Source organism: Strix aluco, chromosome 33, assembly GCF_031877795.1.
Source record: "Strix aluco isolate bStrAlu1 chromosome 33, bStrAlu1.hap1, whole genome shotgun sequence".
NCBI lineage: Eukaryota > Metazoa > Chordata > Aves > Strigiformes > Strigidae > Strix > Strix aluco.
Window position 1 is genome coordinate 2,898,988 of NC_133963.1, and position 20,553 is coordinate 2,919,540.

Genomic DNA, 20,553 nt, shown 5'->3' on the forward strand with positions numbered 1-20,553 from the left:
TGAGGCATTTGAATAAAAATAAGAGCTTCCCAGCTGCGAGACGTCGTCGGGCTCCATGGGATGGGGTCAGCGGAGGCGCAGCCGCGGTGGCTCGACTCTCCTCCCCCGCAGGTGCCGGCCGCTCTCCTCTGCCCGGTTCGTGAGCTTCCCGGTAAAGGCCGATGGGTCAGACGGCGCACGGACGCTCGGCACGGCGCGCTGCCGTCGATTCGCGCCGCCGGGCGAACCTCCCGCGTTCGTTTGCGAGATTCACCAGCTCATCGGGCCGATTCGAGGGTGTTTCCTTTGAGCGAACACCGAAAGGAAGAAAAGAGAGGAGAGAAATAGTCAGGCTGACATCAAAGCCTCGCTTTTCCGTGCTGGAGAGGGCTCGGGCGCCGTCCTTCCTCGCAGCGAGCGAGATGGAGAGCGCGCAGCACCTCACGGGACCCGCAATTAGCGTTTAGGAAACGACGTCGCTCTCGTTTAGGCAGCAGCGGTGTGATCCTCACCCGACGCCCAGGTGAGGAGCCACTCGGCTCACCCTTGTGCAGAGGGTTGGGATGGCACCCCGCGTCCCCTGGCCAGGTTTTGGGGGTCACGTATCTTAATTAAGGGTCTTAAAAGCAGCAAAACCCCCGGGGGCTGCGTCCTGGCTGTGAGGGGGTTTGGTTACCGGCAGCGCCGTCAGTCCCTGCCGATGGGCTCTGCCCGCACTCCCGGGCACGGACGCGCTTTTAGGGGCTTTTTTAGTGGGTGAAAGTGCCGAGGGGACGCGCGGGGGCAGGAGGACACGCTGGAAGCGTGGCGTGGCGAAGGGCTGCGGCCCTGGCCGGGGAAACGCCGGGGCCAGCCGGGCTGGGAGGGCCGGTTCTTCCTGCCGGGATAGCCGGCGGGATTTCTGCCGGCTCTCGCCTGCCCTTTCCCTCTCCTTCCTTCCAGTCTCCTGATCCCCAGCCACCCGGAGGGGCACTTGACTGGCTGCTTTGTTTCAAATGTTGCTGCCTCATTGGTTCCCGGCTCAAATCTCCTCTATTCCTGCTCTGCTTCTCGCAAGCTTCGTCTTTAACCCCTCCGAGCCTCACGGCAGCCGTGCTGCCGTCTCCTCTCCCTGCTGTTCCTCCCTCCGCGCTCTCCCGACGGATTACCGGCCTTGCGGCGTGGGCGAGAGTTCAACGGCAGCGGCGGCGGCGCTCCCAGTCTCAGAAAATGGTAATAACACCCGTTAAATCGCGGGGCCGTAGCGCCGGCGTTAGTCACCGTGGCAGATGCGCCGGAGACGGTGGGAAGCTGTTATTCGGAGCAGGAGGGGCTTTGCTTTGCCTCCCCGGCCCCATTTTGGGCTACGCCGGGGTTAACTGGGCTGCTCTCCCTTGTGCCAATCCCTCCCCGGCATCTGACCACCGAGGAGGGACCCGGTGTGAGCCCAGAGCCCTGTGAAACCGGTTCTGGAGGGCGATAGGGGCAGGTTGGGAAGTATGTGAAGCTGGGAAAGTCAGGATGGTGACGGGGAGGGGGAGACAACACCGGCGTGGAGAGCTGTGTGTCTCGTGTCGCTCACGGGGGCGAGAGCGGCCGTGGGGGGCCCCCCCGGAACCAAATGGGGGTCCCGGCCGTCTTGGGGAGCTGCTGGTGGCTCACCCCGAGCCATAGGTCTCCCCACGTGCCGGCCCTGGTGGGGCCGGGGACGCCGCAGCCCCCGTCCCGCGGTCGTCCGCCCATCGCTGGCCTGTGCTGGGGGAGGCGCTTCGGAGTTTGCAGCGTCAGGAGTCGGGAGCGTTGGGCTGGAGCTGGTGGCCTCCAGCACGAGCTGTAACCCCCCCCCCAGTCCCCTTTCCCCCCCCCTGAAGGGACACCCGTGCACAGTTTTGGGGGTGTTCCTCAGTCCCTGCGCCCCTGTCGGGGCCAGACCTTGGGGCGATCTCTCCCTCCTCCCCCTCTGGCTTGCAGGAAGCAGGAGGATGGTGAAGGTGAGTAATGCCGAGTCTGGCTGATTTTTATGTTTTGGTTTTCTTTTTAATGAGTTTTAACCAGGGTGTTTGGGAGGGGGGGGCTCTTGGAGGAGGTTTATTCCCTTTCCGAGCCCGAGCCCGGTCAGGCGGCTGTCGGAAACGCGCGGAGCAACAGGGGATCTCTCCATCTTGCCAGCTGGAGCAGGTCTGTTGTTCGTTAGCGGCGCTGCGAGGTGAGGCCGGTGTTTCGGGGAGGGGGGGGAGCGGAGTTATTTCTGGCGAGGAGGAGGGGAGGGACTCTCGTTTTCCCTGTGCAGAGCTGGGGGGGTGAGTGGGGGGAAGCCTGTTTGCATTGGAAAGAAAAAGGGGAAAAAAATTGAAACGCAGCAAGTGGGGGAAAGCCGAGCCCTGCGTCTGCGCCACAGGCGGGATTTGGAGTTTAAAAACTGGATGTTCCTCCGGCGCGGGCGTCCTGCTCGGCCACGGGTTAATGGCGTGGAAGGGCTGGTCGGTGGCTAACGCTTCCCAGCTGGTGGCAAGTGAAAGGTTGTTCTTGCCTGGAAGCAAGCGGGGGTAGATAACGTCACCCGGAGCCAGCTGTCACGGGGCAACGAGGCTTCGGGGGCTTGTAAGACCCCTAAAACCCCCATGTCTGAGCCTGACCCGGCCCAGGTGCCGGAGCCGGTTGTGAATCGGCGCGGAGGGCGACGGCGCTGGCACCGGGGGGGTCCCCTTTGCTCCTGCGGGCTCCTCCACCCTCAGAGGAGGCTTTGGGCGAGCTGAGCGATGCCGGGGGTGGCCACGACTCCAAACCCCGCTGCGTGTGGGGGTTGGTTTGTGTTTTCTCAAGCACCGTGTCATTCAACCGACTTCTGAGCACCCTCAAGTTAAAATCGCGTCTCGAAATCCCAACTTTGCCCACGTCGGGCAGAAAACTTCCCAAACAGGTCGGGAATTCATTCAGAAAGTGTCTTTGCGGAGCCAGGGGTGGGCAGAGCAGCTCCGGGCCGCAGCCGCGACGCAGCTGCAGGACAAACAGCCCCTTTCTGCCGCCCCGGGGAGCGGCGGCGCCCGCACCAGATGTTTATTTTGTTGGGCCCGATGTGTTTAACGAGCAGGCGAGCGGGTGAGATTTGTTGGGAGGCGCGGGGACAAATGGGACGCCACTTCTGGATCCTGCCGGGGATCCGTTCAGTCCGTGTGTCCACACTAACGGCAGGAGGACGTTCTCCTGCCAGTGAACGTTCAGATTGATCGGGTTTAGATTTCACGCAAAGGAACAAATTGCTTGCGTGCACCTTTGTCATCTCTTTTTTTTTTTTTTTTTTTACCCTCCCACCCCCTTTATTTTTCATTCGAAAGCTGCTAGCAAACTCCCCGCCAGCAATAACGCAGGTTTCGGGGTGTTTGTCAGCAGTGGAGAATATTCTGCCCAGTTTTGTTTACGCAGGGCTGCTGGAAGCGTTAGTTAATGGCTGACTAATTAAATAAAGCGGAGATAAAGGGAATCTGACCTGGGCTAGGACAGGGCTGAGGAATGTGCATAGCTCTGGTGGAGGCGAGTCAGGAGCCAAGAGGGGGGACGGTGGGGGAGATGTTAACCCGCTCTTAACCCCTTCTTCCTCCTGCAGAGAGCCCATCCCACCACCGCGGGCCCCTCCAGGCTCAGCTCAGCCCCCCAGCCCCTTTGCGCTGCCCGTTTTCACCCTGCCTCCCCCAAAATGATATTTTTTTTGTGGAGCCTGTTTTGCTGATCAGGGATACCAATGAAACTCGGACACCAGAGTGAAAAGAGCAGGCGTATTTCACTAGTGATAACCAAATAATGTAACAGAGTAATACAGACAACGTGCAGTAAGAAAAGGCAGAATAGTGCCCTCAAACAAACAGGGAAACACAGGGTAACGCATCAAACCGTTCCTGCCCGAGAAGGAGAACAGTGATTAAGGAAGATCCGTCCCCACTCGCACCCGTTCCCATCACCCAGACCCGCAGGCGCTGGGCAGCCCCGGGTGCAGCGAGGATTTGGGGAGCCTGTCCCGGCGAGTGGGAAATCCTACGCGGGGCGTCCACCCGTAGCTGAGGCACCCAAAGCGGCTGTGAGCGGGTCCGGCCTTAGGGACCCAAAAACCAGCAAGGCACAATAGCTGGCACCTCGGTTTTGAGCGGAAAATTTCTGGTTTCATTCTCCTGTTGGATTCCACCCAAAGCCTGGCCAGGGCTCGGGGGGGTGAAACCAAGGGAGTTTCTAAGGCGGCCAGATATGTGGGTTCTCGGCCTTGAACAAGGCTGAGCAAGGGGAGTTGGATACATTCTCTCAGCATTTCATCCTCACTGCTGATTATCTTCTGTCTGAGCTGCATCCTTCAGTAGTGAGCCTACAGACTTTGTTAATGATTCCATACTAAGTTAGCAGCTTCGGCTCGGGGCCTGTTGTTCAGGCTGCAGTACTTCAATGCTTTAGCACTTTTTGCATGAGCAGAAGTGGGTTGTTATAACTTGGTACAACACCCACTAGCACAAGGGTTATCAGTTATCAGATATACAGGAGTCATCTACAGGTAACCCTGGCTTGGGCCGGTTGTCCAAGCCTGAGCATTCAAAGCCGAGGCAGATTTGGGGGCTGATTAGCCTAACGAGCGGCGTCCCAAGGCACTTGGATGCTCCAACCTCCCATGTGCAGGTTGACATTTTTCCTCCAGGTATATTTTCCTAAAAGTTAAGCGCAAAGCTGGCGGTTTTTATACACCCCGCTCAAAGTTGAGCGATTCTCCCCCAAAACCGAGAGACCTTTTGCCATCCACAAACGGGCCCTCTGTCCGTGCAAAGGCTCTTGCGTGCGAGGGAGGATCCCGTGCGAAGGAGGGTGGCGTTTGGGAGCGACCGGGGCAGGTGAAAGGAGGGGCCAGCCTGAGTTTTCCTTTCGGGCACGGTCCTGCCACGGGAGTGGCGTAAAACGCCTGTTCCTCCCCAAAACGGTGACGGTCTGCCTGGGCTAGAAGCTACGGGAAGCTGGCGTGATGCTCGCCGCGGTGGCAAAAGGCTAAACTGAACAAAAGCGCCCGCCCCGGGGGGACTTTTTAGCCATTGGGGGGGCTGCAAGGTAACGTTTTCCTGGCTCGGGAGCCCCATAAACCTGCTGGCTGGGTGCTTGCGGCTTCATTTACTCCTAACGAATGTGTTTGCCCGTGCGCGGAGCGGTTCAGGATTTGGTCCAGCCTGTGCCGGCGCTGCATTGTGCTGCAGGCAGCCGGGCAGCGTCAGACCCCCGAGGTGAGCAGGTAAAATGGGGGATACCGGATTCCCCCCATTTTTTAAAGGGGGACTGGGGTGGAGCAGAGAAAAACTTCCCAAACGGATCAGGAATTTAGTCAGAAAATTGCAAAGCTGGAGAGGAGGGAGCGCCTCGGACGCAGCGGGGTGCGGGAGCGCCGGAGTTGGGATTTCCTGCGTGGAGAAAGGGATTGTCTCGGGAGCTGTTGAGTTTCGCACCGGGCAGCCTGTCGGAAGCAGATTCAGGAGGCGAAAATGGAAGGAAACGGCCACAATCGCCACCTGAACGCAGTGAAAGTGGGAAAAAAAAACAGATCCGCCCCACAGCGGCCCCGGCTCTGCCGCTCTCCCCGTGCCCCGCCGCAGGGTTCCGGCGGCGTCACTGTGTGTCTCGGGATTGTCCCCTCCTGTGGGATGAGGACAGCGTGTGGGCGCTGGGGGTGCCCCCCATCTCCCCGAGGATTCAGCCTCTCAACTCGACCGACTTCATCCCCCTCTTAAATTTTGTCGGTGGGCTTCTAGCCCAGCCACTGTTAAACCAGCCAGTGGGGTTAGGTCTGAACTAAAGGTCCTGCTGGAATCGCATCCCACCAGCTGCAGCGTGGCCCCGAAATCCTCCCGGATTTGGGCACCGCTCCTTTTCACGAGGGAGTTAAATAAACAAACAAACCTTAAATAGTGGCCTAAAATGCCAGGCTTCCTCGGGTTTGTTTTACTCGGCTGCCTCCACGTCCCCGGTCCCGTGTGGGAGGGGTGTGCTTCCTCCCAGCCGCCTAATTTACTGACAAACAAATAAAAACTGGTTTTTCCTCTGCTGACGAGCTTGAGACGGCAGGGCTGGAGCTGGACACGGCGAGAGGCTCGTGCCGCCGTGGCTTGGTGGGCTCGTCCCCGCGGTGGCATTTCCCCGACACCGGCGCTGTCACCAGAAAGGGGAATTTTTGGTGCTTTTTTTGATATTTTAAAGCCCAAGGTGCTTCTCAAGGGAAAGCGCTGACCTGCTCGTGGTTTCAGGCACGTTCAAGGTGGGTTAATTTGCAGCTTCGTCCTCGTCTCTCCCTGGGGGTTGCACCCACGGTGAGGAGCATTGGTGTACGGACACCGCGCTCGAGCAGGAGCCTGATTCAGATTGTTACCTGACCCCCGTTAATTAATTGCAGCACCTCCCAACTGCGGCTCGCCAGGCGCCGGCAGATCCCCGGCAGCTCCCGTGAACCGAGGCCGAGGCCGGAACAAGCCGGTAGTTACGGAGATCAGCTGGATTTGGCAAGAGATCAGCTTGCCGTCGGTAGCCGGAGCGCCGAGGTGGAAATACCCGGCACTACCGGTCTTTCCAGGCTGCGGCGAGAGCCTCTGGGCGAGGGGACGCTGGCTGGGCTCACCCCTCCACCTGCATCCGCTGCACCGGCCGCCGGCACCCCACGTGGAGCCGGAGGACGCTCAGCGTGTATTTATCGGGGGGAAAAATATCAGAGTTTAAGGTCAGGAAGCTGCTTTCGGAGCATTTTGCGTCACTAATCTTTCCCCTCGACTCACGCTGGTGTTTAATAGGGTCCGGTAGCTCCAACCTGGTTTTGTCCAGCTCTCGGCCAAGCTGAAGGCTCCCTGGGTGTGGTGATATCCATCTAAACCTCGCTTTATTATTTTTTTTCCTACCCCAACCCAGAAACTTCTCCCTTTCCCCTCCTGCTCCCACATCGGGAGGAGCAGGAACGTGCCTGGCGGAGCTCGCGCTGACTTCCAGCATCTGCTCAGCTGCACAAACCGTTGAAACAATTCCAAAAAAACAACCTGAAATTGTTGATTTAGGGGAGGTTTGCCAGCGTTCCGGGCTCCCGCTGAGCAGGATCGATCATGTACCTTTGAGCTTGGAAGGATGCGGGCGCTCGGACGGTGTAAACAAGCCTCTATTGTGCCTGGCTGCGGGTGTTTACACCAGGAAAATCGGCGTCGGGGTCCACCCTGGGGCCAGGCTTCCTCCATGGCCCTGGCTCTTCATCCTGGGAGCCCGAGATGCGTTTAGGGAGAGTCTCAAATACGCCGTAAATGAACAAAACTTATAAATAAACAAGCAAAACCGGCTGTGTCGGGTGGCTTTGTCGTCGCAGCCTGCAGAGGGAAACCGTATAACTTGTCAGGCTAAAACTGGGTTTGGATTTAATGCTGAGAACGTGCTGGCCCCGCTGCTAAGTTTAGTTTCAGCAGCCTTGACTTGTATTTTAGGCTCCTCGACCTGTATTTAAGCGCCTGAGTAAACAGTCTGTTGTTCTCGCTCAGGCTGAGCATCTGCGTGCCCGGCTTTTTGCAGGTCAGGCTGTTTTTCTTGCCGGTTTATTCAGCTTGTAACTTAAAACGCTGCTTTAAAACCACGCTTAAATGTGGTTTCAAATGACACCTTTCAGGTAAAAGGCTTAGGGAAGGGTGTTAGTCACCCACGTCCAGCAAAATGACCTTTTTCCAGGGTGCCACTGGGCTGCCCGGGCTTGTAGTCGCTGCTTTCCCCGTCACACCTTGTGGGTTTGTTTTTAAAAAAAAAAATCTTCTAGCTTTTAATTGTGGGAGGCTTTTTGCTTAGTTTTTATATTTAGGACCTTTTTCATCTGAGCCTGGTGACTCACAGAGGCTGAACCTGGTCGCACGGCCCTCGTGGAGGCTCCGAGGAAACTCACTGTCCCTCACTGACAGCGCCCCGGACCCCTCTGTTACCTCTCGGAGAGGAGCTGCACGCCGCTTTGGGGGAAAACTTGGCAGAATCGATCACCGGAGCCCAAAAACAGGGTGTCCGTCTGGAGGACGATAATATAACCAAAGCCGTTCCACAAGGCAGCAGTGCACGTGAAGACCAACAACCTTGTCTTGGCGACACGGCCCATGTGATGGAAAAAACACCTTTAGTTAGGGAGATTTTGCTCAAAATTAGGGAGATTTTGCTCAAGGGCCTGGCCCAGCACTTCTCCACCTGCCTGCCGGGCTCGACGCCGCTCCCTGTCCCACCAACGCCGGGAGCAGACACTGGAAGGGGCTGGTTTGGGTTCGTCAGTGTTTTAACTTCAGCGTAAACAACAAATATCTGCCAATTCCGCTGCGTCCAGGCGGGTGTTTTCTGCCGTGTGTTGATTGAAACCCTTGGGGAGGCACTTGCCAAACTCCGGCTCCAAACCGGCGCAAGATTAATCGCGGCGCAGCGAAACGCTTGCGAGATCAACCCGAAATCCCCCGGGGTGCCGGCGCGCGGCGTGTCGGGGGAAGCAAAGTTCATGAAAAGACCAAAAAGAGCCGAGGAAATTGCCCACCCGGGCGGTGCTGAAGAGGAGCTGAAGCTCGTGCGGGATTTTCTCGTGCGCTGGGCGGGCGGGAGCCCCGAAAGGCTCCCTGGGTTGCCCCTGGTTTGCGATCGCTGCCTTCGCGTTAAATAAAAGCAGGAGGGAAAATGCGTCTTCAAACCCACAGCGGAAGAAACGGGAGATGAGCGAGAGCTGGGCGGGGGGGGGTCACAAACGCAGCTGCGAGGCCGGGGGGGCTGTAAAAACCTAATGAAGCGCGGGGCTGCCCTCGCTCAAGGTGTTTCCTTTTTGGCCCACGTGCAGCCAGTCGTTATTTTGCCAGAGCGCGAGGTCAGTTCCTAAAGAAGGGGCCATTCGTTTTAATCGGTTTTCAGCTTGCTGAAGCCTCCGGAGCGCTGCTCGCCTCTCCGTCCTCCTCCAGGCTTTATTCTTCTCCCTTTTCTTTGCCCACCCCAGGTCTTCTAGCCGGCCTCACCATGTTCAGCAAGAAGAAGAAACGCATCGAAATCTCCGCCCCCTCCAACTTCGAGCACCGCGTCCACACCGGCTACGACCAACAAGAGCAAAAATTCACGGGGCTGCCGCGGCAATGGCAGGGCATCATCGAGGAGTCGGCCAAGCGCCCCAAGCCACTGGTGGACCCCGTCTGCATCACGACCATTCAGCACGGCTCCCAGAAGGTAGGCAGCTCTGCCACCGTGGCCACTGCCCGCTCGCGGTGGGCCGGTGATGCGGCTTTTGGGGCCGAAAAGCCGGGTTGGGGATCGCCCGGGCTCCGTGGGTGCCGCGGAGCAGGTAAGGTGGCGGTTCGGTCTCTCTAACGGCAGCGGCGCGTCCCCACGGCTGCTCGGCTGCGTGGGACGGGGACCACCCCGCTGCCGCCCGCACGATGTGAAAACCTCTCCCACGTCCTCCCAGCAGCTGGAGAAAAAACCCACGCTACAAGAAAATGCCAGGGAAACGGTGTCTTTTCCTTCCCATCTCATCCCTTCCCCGTCCCTGTGTTTCCCCGAGCCACCACTATGTCGTTTATTTAAAGTCTTGGCTTGTCTGCTCCCCTCGATCGAGGCCACCCCGCACCATTCCTCCACCTTCCCCTTCATTCGAGGCCCCGGCGCACCCGGCGCTGGCGTTCCTGCGTAGCTGGCGGCTTCGCTGCCTCGGCTGGTTTCCCTCGGACAATGGGGCGGCTCCAGCAGCCGTGAGTAACGCCGGCTGCGGCCCTTCCGAGCGAAGCCGCCGGCACGATTCTGCTGACCCAAAAAGATGCCGAAACCGCTGGGGCCCCCTTGGCGCTGCCGAGTCCCACGGCGCCTGGCCGGGGTTTGTTGCGGAGGTGCTCCTCGAGGCAGTGGGAGGAGGATGAGGAGGAGGAAGAGGAGGGGATATAAATAGCTGAGGACGGCTGGCTGCGCTCGCTTCCCCTTGTTTTGCTGATCAGGGATACCAATGAAACTCGGACACCAGAGTGAAAAGAGCAGGCGTATTTCACTAGTGATAACCAAATAATGTAACAGAGTAATACAGACAACGTGCAGTAAGAAAAGGCAGAATAGTGCCCTCAAACAAACAGGGAAACACAGGGTAACGCATCAAACCGTTCCTGCCCGAGAAGGAGAACAGTGATTAAGGAAGATCCGTCCCCACTCGCACCCGTTCCCATCACCCAGACCCGCAGGCGCTGGGCAGCCCCGGGTGCAGCGAGGATTTGGGGAGCCTGTCCCGGCGAGTGGGAAATCCTACGCGGGGCGTCCACCCGTAGCTGAGGCACCCAAAGCGGCTGTGAGCGGGTCCGGCCTTAGGGACCCAAAAACCAGCAAGGCACAATAGCTGGCACCTCGGTTTTGAGCGGAAAATTTCTGGTTTCATTCTCCTGTTGGATTCCACCCAAAGCCTGGCCAGGGCTCGGGGGGGGTGAAACCAAGGGAGTTTCTAAGGCGGCCAGATATGTGGGTTCTCGGCCTTGAACAAGGCTGAGCAAGGGGAGTTGGATACATTCTCTCAGCATTTCATCCTCACTGCTGATTATCTTCTGTCTGAGCTGCATCCTTCAGTAGTGAGCCTACAGACTTTGTTAATGATTCCATACTAAGTTAGCAGCTTCGGCTCGGGGCCTGTTGTTCAGGCTGCAGTACTTCAATGCTTTAGCACTTTTTGCATGAGCAGAAGTGGGTTGTTATAACTTGGTACAACACCCACTAGCACAAGGGTTATCAGTTATCAGATATACAGGAGTCATCTACAGGTAACCCTGGCTTGGGCCGGTTGTCCAAGCCTGAGCACTTCACCCCTCTGCAGAGATGCTTGCTGCGGAGGAAGGCATCCTCCTCCTCCTCCTCCTCCTCATCCTCCTCCAGGCTGAGACTGGGGGTGGCTCCCGCTGTCCCCTCGCCTCTTGCTGCGCGGTCGAGCCCTCAGAGCCTCGAATCCACAAGGGTGCAGATCCCGGTCTGGTACTGGGAGCCCAGTTTGATACCGGGAGCCAGGAGAACCCCACCCTGCGCAGCCCACAGCTCCCCAGTTCAGGTGTCCCACCCAGCTGGGACTTTTCTCCCAGCACCCGGCTTTGTTTTTCCCTGCTCTGCTCTTCCCCTTTGGGACAGGCTCATTAACCTTTGCCTAAACGAACTGTGTCCGTCCTCCCCTCCTCTCCCTCCTCCCCAGGCCGATGACACCGAGGGGAGGAGGGACCAGCGCCTGGCCCGGAGCTTTGCCCCAGGCAGGAGCAAAACCTGGCTCCCAACAGCGTTTTGGGGGGCAGACGGAGCCCCCCGGGCGCAAGCTGGGGCCGAGGCACTGCCAGCAGCCCCCCAGACCCTTCCCCGTGACCCCCCCGAGCGGGACTGGGCCTGGCCAAAGGCTTCTTGGTGCAAGGCCGGATCCTGCTCCCTGTATTTTGGTACCTTGAAACCCCCCGGTGGCACCCGGGGCTGGGGGGGAAAGGCTGAGCCCCCTCCCCTCTCCCCCCCTTCATCATCCTTGTCCCTGGGGCTCAGTTTCCATCCCCTCCCCGCGTCCCCTCTGTGTGAGCCGTGTCCCCGTCACCACCAGGCATTTCATTTTCATTTTTTTTTATTTTCTTCCCTTTTTTTGTTTGTTTTTTTTTTGTTTGTTTTGTTTCTTCTTTTGTTTCTTCTTTTTTTTTTTTTTTCTTTTGTTCTGTTCGTGCTTTTGTGTTCCCGTCCGTCTCCCGTCCCACGTCCTGCTCAAAAAGACCATCGTACGGGGCAGCAAAGCCGCCAAGGACGGCTCCCTGACCTGGCTGCTGGACGAGTTTGAGAACATGTCCGTGTCCCGTTCCAATTCTCTGCGCAGGGACAGCCCCCCCTTCCCGCCCCGCCGCGACCACCTCTACCAGGAGAACGGCCTCTCCGAGGGCCCGGCCGCTGTCCGGCCACACGACGAAGCCGGCAGGAGCAAAGAGAAGAACCGTCACGGGGCCCGGAGCGAGTTAGAGCCGGGCAAGGAGAAACCGCGGGAGAGGGAGGACCAACGCGCCCACCACCAGCAGCACCAGCACCACCAGCACCACCGCGGGCAGGACTCCGGCCCCAAACCTGCTCTCCCCTCCGGCGGCCGCCTGCCCCCCCCCGAATACCCCAAACCCGCTCCCCCCTCCAGCGGCCGCCCGCCCCCCCCCGAATACCCCAAACCCGCTCCCCCTTCTGGCGGCCGCCCGCCCCCCCCCGAATACCCCAAACCCGTCGCCGAACGGGACGGCTGGCGGGAATACCCCGCCGACAGGGACTACAGCGAACCGGCCGACCACGTGGTGCGGCGGGAACGCCCCGAATCCTCCGACAAACGCCCTAAATCCACTTACGCCGCCGAGACCAGCCTGCAATCCCCCCGGGACAAACGCCCGCTCTCCGGGCCCAATATCCGGACTCCCAACATCCCCGTCTCCGAAGGGGTGATGAAGACGGCTCAGCAGACGGGACGGCCTTTTAATACCTACCCGCGGGCTGAGACCGACCCCGGCAGGGGCGCGGGTTCACAGGTAAAGGTTTCCCCCCCCCTTCCCTGCTCCGACCAGATCCGCTTGGCAGCGACCTCTCCTTCCCCGGGGGGAGCTTTTCCTCGCTCTGCCTCTCCTCCGCCTCCCAGAAAAGCGGCTTCTCTCCTCCGCTTCCCGAGCAAGCGCCAGCTCCCGCGTTCCGATGGTGACCGGCGCGTGCCGAAGACCGTCGGCCCCGCTCTGCGCTTTCCTCCCCGGTGCCTCCGAAGCGGCCACCGGCTCCTCTCCCCCTTCCAGCTCAAACCTTTTTCCTTCCGCAGCGTCTGGCCCCACCGGCACCGCGGGGGTCAGCGCCTGGTGTTTTGGGGATGGCAGCAAAATCCCAGCCCCATCCTTTGCCTCCAAAGTGGCCGCTGGCTCCTCTCCCCCTTCCAGCTCAAACCTTTTTCCTTCTGCAGCGCCCGGTGTTTTTTAGGGATGGTGGCAAAATCCTGGCTCCGACCGCGCGGGTTTTGGTAGCCAACATCCCTCTCCTCCCCGTCTCCTTGCAGGCAGAGCACCGGCCGGGACGACCGCAGGAGGTGGCTTCCAACGGGCCGGTGAGCGGCGGCAGCGGCGGCGCCGGTTCTTCCCGCACCCACCCAACGGGGCCGCTGCGCTCCAAAAACCCCGAACCGCCGCATCCCGGCCTCACCCCGCACGCCTCGGACCCCCACCTCGCTCGCCAGCCTCCCCCCGGCCCCCCTGCACCGCCGGCGGGGCCGCAGCAGCCGCGGTCGCCCCAACGCGAACCCCAACGCGTCTCCCACGAGCAATTCCGGGCGGCTTTGCAGATGGTGGTGGATCCCGGCGATCCCCGCACCTATTTAGATAATTTCATTAAAATCGGCGAAGGCTCCACCGGCATCGTCTGCATCGCCACCGTTAAGAGCACCGGTAAATTAGTGGCCGTGAAAAAGATGGATTTACGCAAGCAGCAGCGGCGCGAGCTGCTCTTTAACGAGGTGAGGCCAAACGGGCCCGCGCCGGCGGGAGGGGGGGGACATCCCACGTGCCACCACGGCGGCGGCGGCGCTTTCACGCGCCGTCTCCCCTCGCAGGTGGTGATCATGCGCGATTACCAACACGAAAACGTGGTGGAGATGTACAACAGCTACTTGGTGGGCGACGAGCTCTGGGTGGTGATGGAATTCCTGGAAGGCGGCGCTTTGACCGATATCGTCACCCACACCAGGTACGGGCGTCGCCGCGGGGGGGGATTTTCCCATTTTCCCCTCGCACACGGGTGCCCGGCGCACCCGTTGTCTCACCTCCTGCTGTTAAAGGATTTCCCAGGCCGCGGGTACCTCTGGGCTGGGTTTATTAACAACTCAGAGCTGGGCCAGCACCTCAGCGAGTGGCCACAGCTCCCAAAAAGCGCCCTCTCTAGATGTGATTCTACACAACACACAATACAAAGATTTTTTTGGTGATTTCCCGAGAACTTTCAGCTCTCAATTCATCATCAGTTTGAAAAGTCCATTATATTCCATATTTCCAGCTAGTTCTCATCGTTCTGTTCCAATTCTGACGCCGCTGCTCGCTGGTGCAGTCTTCGCTCATCGTGGTTACTTATTTTTTTTAAACCGTCTTCATCATAACTCACTTTTAGACTTCTGAGAAAAAACTCAGAATGTTTTATGTAACGTATACTTAATCTAGGTGTAGCTTTTCATCACCCAGCCTTTCCAAATTGCTTGCTTCTTTTGTTCTGTCTAAAATATAAGATTAATTTTTAGTAATTCAGCTTACCTGGGTTTTAAGCCAGCCCTAACGAGGGCTGTACGGGGGGCAAACGAGCAATATTTGTCGGTATTGTTCCTAGAGCACCTGCGCTCTGTTAATTAAACCTATAAACCACTATCTATTTATTAATTACTCCTGCTGCTAGCAATATCCTAAGAGAAAAGAGTTTTTTAAAGCTCCTTCCTTTTACACCCACCTTTTCGGCCGCCTCGTAGGATGAACGAGGAGCAAATCGCCGCCGTCTGCTTGGCCGTGCTCAAGGCTCTCTCCGTCCTCCACGCCCAGGGCGTCATCCACCGCGACATCAAGAGCGACTCCATCCTCCTCACGCACGACGGCAGGGTAAGCGCCGCGGCGGCGGCGGCCTCCCGGATGGCCAGAACGCAGTCACCTTCCCCGCCCTTTTTTGGGTTTTTTTTTTTTTTTAGGTGAAACTCTCCGATTTTGGGTTTTGCGCCCAAGTCAACAAGGAGGTGCCGCGGCGGAAGTCCTTGGTGGGGACCCCGTATTGGATGGCGCCGGAGCTCATCTCCCGCCTGCCCTACGGCCCGGAGGTGAGCCCCACGCGGGTTTGGGGGGGCTGCGGGACAGGTTTGGGGAGCGTGGGGGTGCAGGGTGGGTTTGGGTGTGCGTGGGGCAGGTTTGGAGATGTTTGGGGGGTTGGGGGTGGGTTTTGGGGGCGTGTGGGACGGGTTTGGGGATGTTTGGGGGTTGTGGAGTAGGTTTGGGGGTGCAGGGTGGGTTTGGGGATGTGTGGGGCGGGTTTGGAGATGTTTGGGGGGTTGGGGGTGGGTTTTGGGGTGTGTGGGACGGGTTTGAGGGCGCAGGGGGTGTTTGGGGTCACAGGGGGGGGGTTGGGGATGTGTGGGGTGGGTTTGGAGATGTTTGGGGGTTGTGGAGTAGGTTTGGGGGTGCAGGGAGGGTTTGGGGATGTGTGGGGCGGGTTTGGAGATGTTTGGGGGGTTGGGGGTGGGTTTGGGGGCGTGTGGGACGGGTTTGGGGATGTTTGGGGGTTGTGGAGCGGGTTTGGGGGTGCAGGGTGGGTTTGGGGATGTGTGGGCCTGGTTTGAGGGCGCAGGGGGTGTTTGGGGTCACAGGGGGGGGGTTGGGGATGTGTGGGGTGGGTTTGGAGATGTTTGGGGGTTGTGGAGTAGGTTTGGGGGTGCAGGGTGGGTTTGGGGGTGTGTGGGCCTGGTTTGAGGGCGCAGGGGGGGGTTGGGGATGTGTGGGGTGGGTTTGGAGATGTTTGGGGGTTGTGGAGCGGGTTTGGGGGTGCAGGGAGGGTTTGGGGATGTGTGGGGCGGGTTTGGAGATGTTTGGGGGGTTGGGGGTGGGTTTTGGGGTGTGTGGGACGGGTTTGAGGGCGCAGGGGGTGTTTGGGGTCACAGGGGGGGGGTTGGGGATGTGTGGGGTGGGTTTGGAGATGTTTGGGGGTCGTGGAGTAGGTTTGGGGGTGCAGGGTGGGTTTGGGGGTGTGTGGGCCTGGTTTGAGGGCGCAGGGGGGGGTTGGGGATGTGTGGGGTGGGTTTGGAGATGTTTGGGGGTTGTGGAGTAGGTTTGGGGGTGCAGGGTGGGTTTGGGGATGTGTGGGGCGGGTTTGGAGATGTTTGGGGGGTTGGGGGTGGGTTTTGGGGGCGTGTGGGACAGGTTTGGGGATGTTTGGGGGTTGTGGAGTGGGTTTGGGGGTGCAGGGTGGGTTTGGGGATGTGTGGGGCGGGTTTGGAGATGTTTGGGGGGTTGGGGGTGGGTTTGGGGGCGTGTGGGACGGGTTTGGGGATGTTTGGGGGTTGTGGAGCGGGTTTGGGGGTGCAGGGTGGGTTTGGGGGTGTGTGGGCCTGGTTTGAGGGCGCAGGGGGGGGTTGGGGATGTGTGGGGTGGGTTTGGAGATGTTTGGGGGTTGTGGAGTGGGTTTGGGGGTGCAGGGTGGGTTTGGGGGTGTGTGGGACGGGTTTGGGGATGTTTGGGGGTTGTGGAGCGGGTTTGGGGGTGCAGGGTGGGTTTGGGGGTGTGTGGGGCGGGTTTGGAGATGTTTGGGGGGTTGGGGGTGGGTTTGGGGGCGTGTGGGACGGGTTTGGGGATGTTTGGGGGTTGTGGAGCGGGTTTGGGGGTGCAGGGAGGGTTTGGGGGTGCATGGAGCAGGTTTGGGGGTTGTGGGGCTGGTTTGAGAGCGCTGGGCATATTTGGGGGGCTGTGGGGTGAGTTTGGGAACGTTTTGGGGGACATGAGGTGGGTTTGGGGGTTCATGGGACAGGTTTGAGGGCATGGGGGGGGTGGGGTGGGTTTGGGGGGGTGTGGAGAGGGCGTGAGGTGGGTTTGGGAGCCCAGGGTGGGTTTGGGGATGTTTGAGGGTTGTGGAGCAGGTTTGGGGGTGCAGGGTGGGTTTTGGGGGTGCATGGGCCGGTTTTGGGGGCACGGGGGGGGTTTGGGGGGTGCAGGGTGGGTTTGGGAGTGCGTGGGGCAGGTTTGGGGGGGTGTGGGGCGAGTTTGTGGATGTGTTGGGGGACGTGGGGTGGATTTGGGGGTGCCTGGCATGGGTTTGGGGGCATGAGGGGGTTTGGGGGGCACAGGAGGGGTTTGGGGGCAGAGAGTGGCTTTGGGAGTGTGTGGGGCAGGTTTGGGGGGGCGTGGGGTGGTTTTGGGAGCACTGGGCAGATTTGAGGGGGTGTGGGGCGAGTTTGGGGACATTTTTGGGGGCATGGGGTGGGTTTGGGGGTGCAAGGTGGGTTTGGGATGGTTTTGGGGACGTTTGGGGGTTGTGGAGCGTGTTTGGGGGTGCAGGGTGGGTTGGGCGTGCGTGGGGCAGGTTTGGGGACTTTGGGGGGTGCAGGGTGGGTTTGGGGATACGTGGGGTGGCTTTGAGGATATTGGGGGGGGGGCATGGGGTGGGTTTGGAAGCCCAGGCTGTATTTGAGGATGTTTGGGGGTGCACGGGGCAGTTTTGGGGGTACAGGGTGGCCTCACCCCACCTTTGCCGTGTCCCCCCCCCCACCCTTGCCCCCCCCCAAGGTGGACATCTGGTCCCTGGGCGTGATGGTCATCGAGATGGTGGACGGGGAACCCCCCTACTTCAACGAGCCGCCGCTGAAGGCCATGAAGATGATCCGCGACAATCTGCCCCCCAAACTTAAAAACGTGCACAAGGTAAAAACCCGGGGGGGGGGGTGTGTGTGAAAATTTCAGGGGGCCCCTGGGCTGTGGCTGAGGGTGTGTCCCCCCCACACACACACTTTGCTCCCTCCCTGCAGGTCTCCCCCTCCCTCAAAGGCTTCCTGGACCGCATGCTGGTGCGGGACCCCGGTGCAGCGAGCCACCGCGGCCGAGCTGCTGCAACACCCCTTTCTGGGTAAAGCGGGGCCCCCCTCCTGCATCGTCCCCCTCATGCGCCAGAACCGCCTGCGGTGAGGAGCTGCGACCCCCCCACTTCGCCTCTCAACTGGAGCTGGGACTGTGCCACTACTGTCGGGGTGCTGACGGGGCTCCCCCCGCCTCACCCCCCCCCCCACCACCAAAACCCCCCCAAACCCCCACACCGTACTACTGAGCCGGGGACGCCGAGGCGGTGACGTGGTTTTTTTTTTTTTGGGGGGGGGGGGGTGGGGGTGTTTGTCCCCCCTCGCCGCTTCCCAACAGAGATCTGCGGCTGGGGGGGGGGGCAGAACCGGTGTCGCCCCCACCCCGGGGAGCCTTTTGGGGCATTTCCCCCTTTTCTTTTTCTTTTAAATCTGTTTTTTTTTCATCCCCCGGGGTCGGGTCACGGAGGGGGGGACGACACACACAGACGTGTCCCCAACACTACGGCCCCGTGGCCACACTACTGATCGGGGTCCTTCCCACCCCCCCCCCCACCCCGCCACCCCTTCCAACCACGTTTTTGTTCTTTTTGTTTTTTTTTTTTTTCCGCTTTCCCCCCCCCCTCCCATTTTGTTTTTTAACAAAGCTATTTATATTGTCGTTTTGTAACGCTGCGGTATGGGGGGGGCCCCGGGGCCGGCACGGGACCCCCGGAGATTACACGTGTCCTTTTGGAGCTGTGTCCCATGTGGGTTTTTTGGGGGGCGGGGGTAGGGAGGGCTTGGGGGGACCCCTCGACTGCCCAAAGATCCCTGGGGGGGGCTGCTGCTTCCCTCCCACCCCCCAGTAAAGCACCCGTGAGGCAGGAACTGCTGCGGCCTCCAGGCTTTATTGGCTGCGCTGGGGGGGTGTGCGAGGCTGGGGGGGGGGCGCGAACGGGGGGCGGCACGGCCACATCAACACGGGTCAGCCCACATCTGTCACTCTCGACCCCTGCAGACTCACGGTGACTTGTCTTGGCCCACGTTGACTCGTCTTGGCTGAAGTTGTCTTGTGTTTGACCACATTGACTCATATTGGCTAATGTTGACTTGTCTTTGGCCCACATTGACTCGCGTTGACTCACGTTGACTTGTATTGGCCCACGTTGACGTGCATTGGCCCATGTTGACTCACATTGACTTGTCTCAGCCCGCGTTGACTCGTGTTGGCCCACGTTGACTCAAGTTGACTTGTCTTGGCCCGTGTTGACACGCATTGGCCAACGTTGACTCACATTGACTTGCCTCAGCCCACGTTGACTTGCATTGGCCCACGTTGACTCAAGTTGACTTGTCTTGGCCTGTGTTGACTTGTGTTGGCCCACGTTGACTTGTCTTGGCCCATGTTGATGCGTGTAGGCCCATGTTGACCTAAGTTGACTTGTCTTGGCCCGTGTTGACTCGCATTGGCCGACATTGACTCAGGTTGACTTGTCTTGGCCCATGTTGACTCGCATTAGCCCCCGTTGACTTGTGCTGACTCCTGTTGACTGCCGATGACCCGCGCCACCCCACGCCGCCTTGCGCCACCCCGCGCCGCCCGCCTCACTTGCACTTGCAGTAGTAGCCCCTGATGGCGTTGTTCCAGTCGCCGAAGAGCCCCCGCCGCACCTCCTGCAGCCGCGGCACCGCGCCGGCCGCGAAAGTCCGGCTCTTGCCCTTCTTGCCAGCCCGAGACCAGACGGTCAGGTCGCAGCGGGTGCCCACCACCAGCGAGGAGACGCGGGCGGCCCACTCGTGGGGCATGTAGGGGACGTCGGCCCCGGGTTCCACCACCAGCACGGCCCCGCGCAGCACTGGTCGTAGTAGGGGCTGTTGTCGGCGTAGAGTTGGGCGCAGATGCGGGTGCCGTTGGCCGTCCGTAGGTCGGAGGGGGCCGGGCACTGCGCCTCGACCCCCGCCAGCACCGCCGCCGCCGCCAGCACCACCGCTACCAGTGCCGCCATCGTCGCGCCCGCCACCCCCCGGCGCCACCCGGATATATCCGAGCTCCAAGGACAGGGGGAGGAGCCAGGGCGGGCGGGGGGGGGCACCGACGGGGACAGGGCCGCCCCCCTGCCTTGGGAAGGGACCCAGGTGTCGTGGTCCCCCCTTCCCCCAGGATCTCCTCACCCCACCCCCCCTGGGAAGGGACCCACATGCCCAGGCCCCCCCCGGCATGTCCCCCACCCCCCTGGGAAGGGACCCAGGTGTCATGGCCTCCCCCCTCCCGATCTCCCCCCCCACACACACACCCCTGGGAAGGGACCCAGGTGTCACCCCCCCCATGGCCTCGGCCGTGGCCTTGGGGAAACTGAGGCACAAAGCGGCGGGGGGGGGGGGGGGGGGGGGGGCAAGGTCAGGCTGGGGCCCCAGGTGTCCTGTATGCAAATGAGGGAGGATATTTAGTGAGGGGGGATAATTAGCAGAGGCTGGGGGGTGATGGGGGAGCGCAAGCTCCGCCCCTGATTTGCATATTAATGACCCAAGCCTACGCCCTTGTCATGGCGCCGGCGGTCTCCCGGCAACTGCATCCCCCCCCCCCCCCCCCCCCCCGTATCCCAGCAACGGTATCCTGGCAACCGCGGGGGGGTAATTAGCCCGTCCTTCATTAGCATAGCCCCGCCCCCTCAACCAGTGGCCACGGCGCCCACCTCGTTAGCCCGCTCATTAGGGTACTAATGAGCTCATTTGCATGCAGGGACCTGCCTGCTTTTGGGGGGGTTCTCGAGGGGCTCGTATGGGGCTCCCTGGACACCCCCCCCCGCCCCCAAGACTGAGCGGGACGCCCCCCCGTTTCCCCCCCCCCTCCCCGGGCAGAGGGGACCCCCCCCCAGGCAGAGGGGACCCCCCCCAGCAGAGGGGACCCCCCGCCCCCCCCCACAGACAGAGCAGCTCCCCCTCTTCACACACAAAAGGTTTAATCGCCCCGGGCGGGGGGGGCACAGGTTTTTAATGTAAAAACTTGTGTTAAACACTGCAGCGGGCCGGGGGGGGGCCCCGGGGGGGCA

At 60.5% G+C, this 20,553-nt stretch overlaps 2 protein-coding genes across 2 annotated transcripts; one reads left to right on the top strand and one right to left on the bottom strand.

Annotated features, from left to right (window-relative positions):
- Positions 1 to 1,046: 1,046 nt before the first annotated feature.
- PAK4 (p21 (RAC1) activated kinase 4) lies at positions 1,047 to 18,256 on the top strand. Its single transcript, XM_074810191.1, has 9 exons — positions 1,047 to 1,191; positions 8,945 to 9,168; positions 11,703 to 12,488; positions 12,998 to 13,450; positions 13,547 to 13,680; positions 14,447 to 14,573; positions 14,660 to 14,785; positions 17,238 to 17,372; positions 17,477 to 18,256. Exons 2-9 carry the CDS (start codon positions 8,965 to 8,967, stop codon positions 17,576 to 17,578), a joined length of 2,067 nt encoding a protein of 688 aa, XP_074666292.1. The 5' UTR covers positions 1,047 to 1,191; positions 8,945 to 8,964; the 3' UTR covers positions 17,579 to 18,256.
- Positions 18,257 to 19,104: 848 nt separating this feature from the next.
- Positions 19,105 to 19,509, bottom strand: SYCN (syncollin). Its single transcript, XM_074810193.1, is given in 2 exon segments — positions 19,105 to 19,353; positions 19,356 to 19,509. Coding segments are annotated over 2 exon segments (399 nt in total). The 3' UTR covers positions 19,105 to 19,108.
- Between the last annotated feature and the right edge of the window lie 1,044 nt (positions 19,510 to 20,553).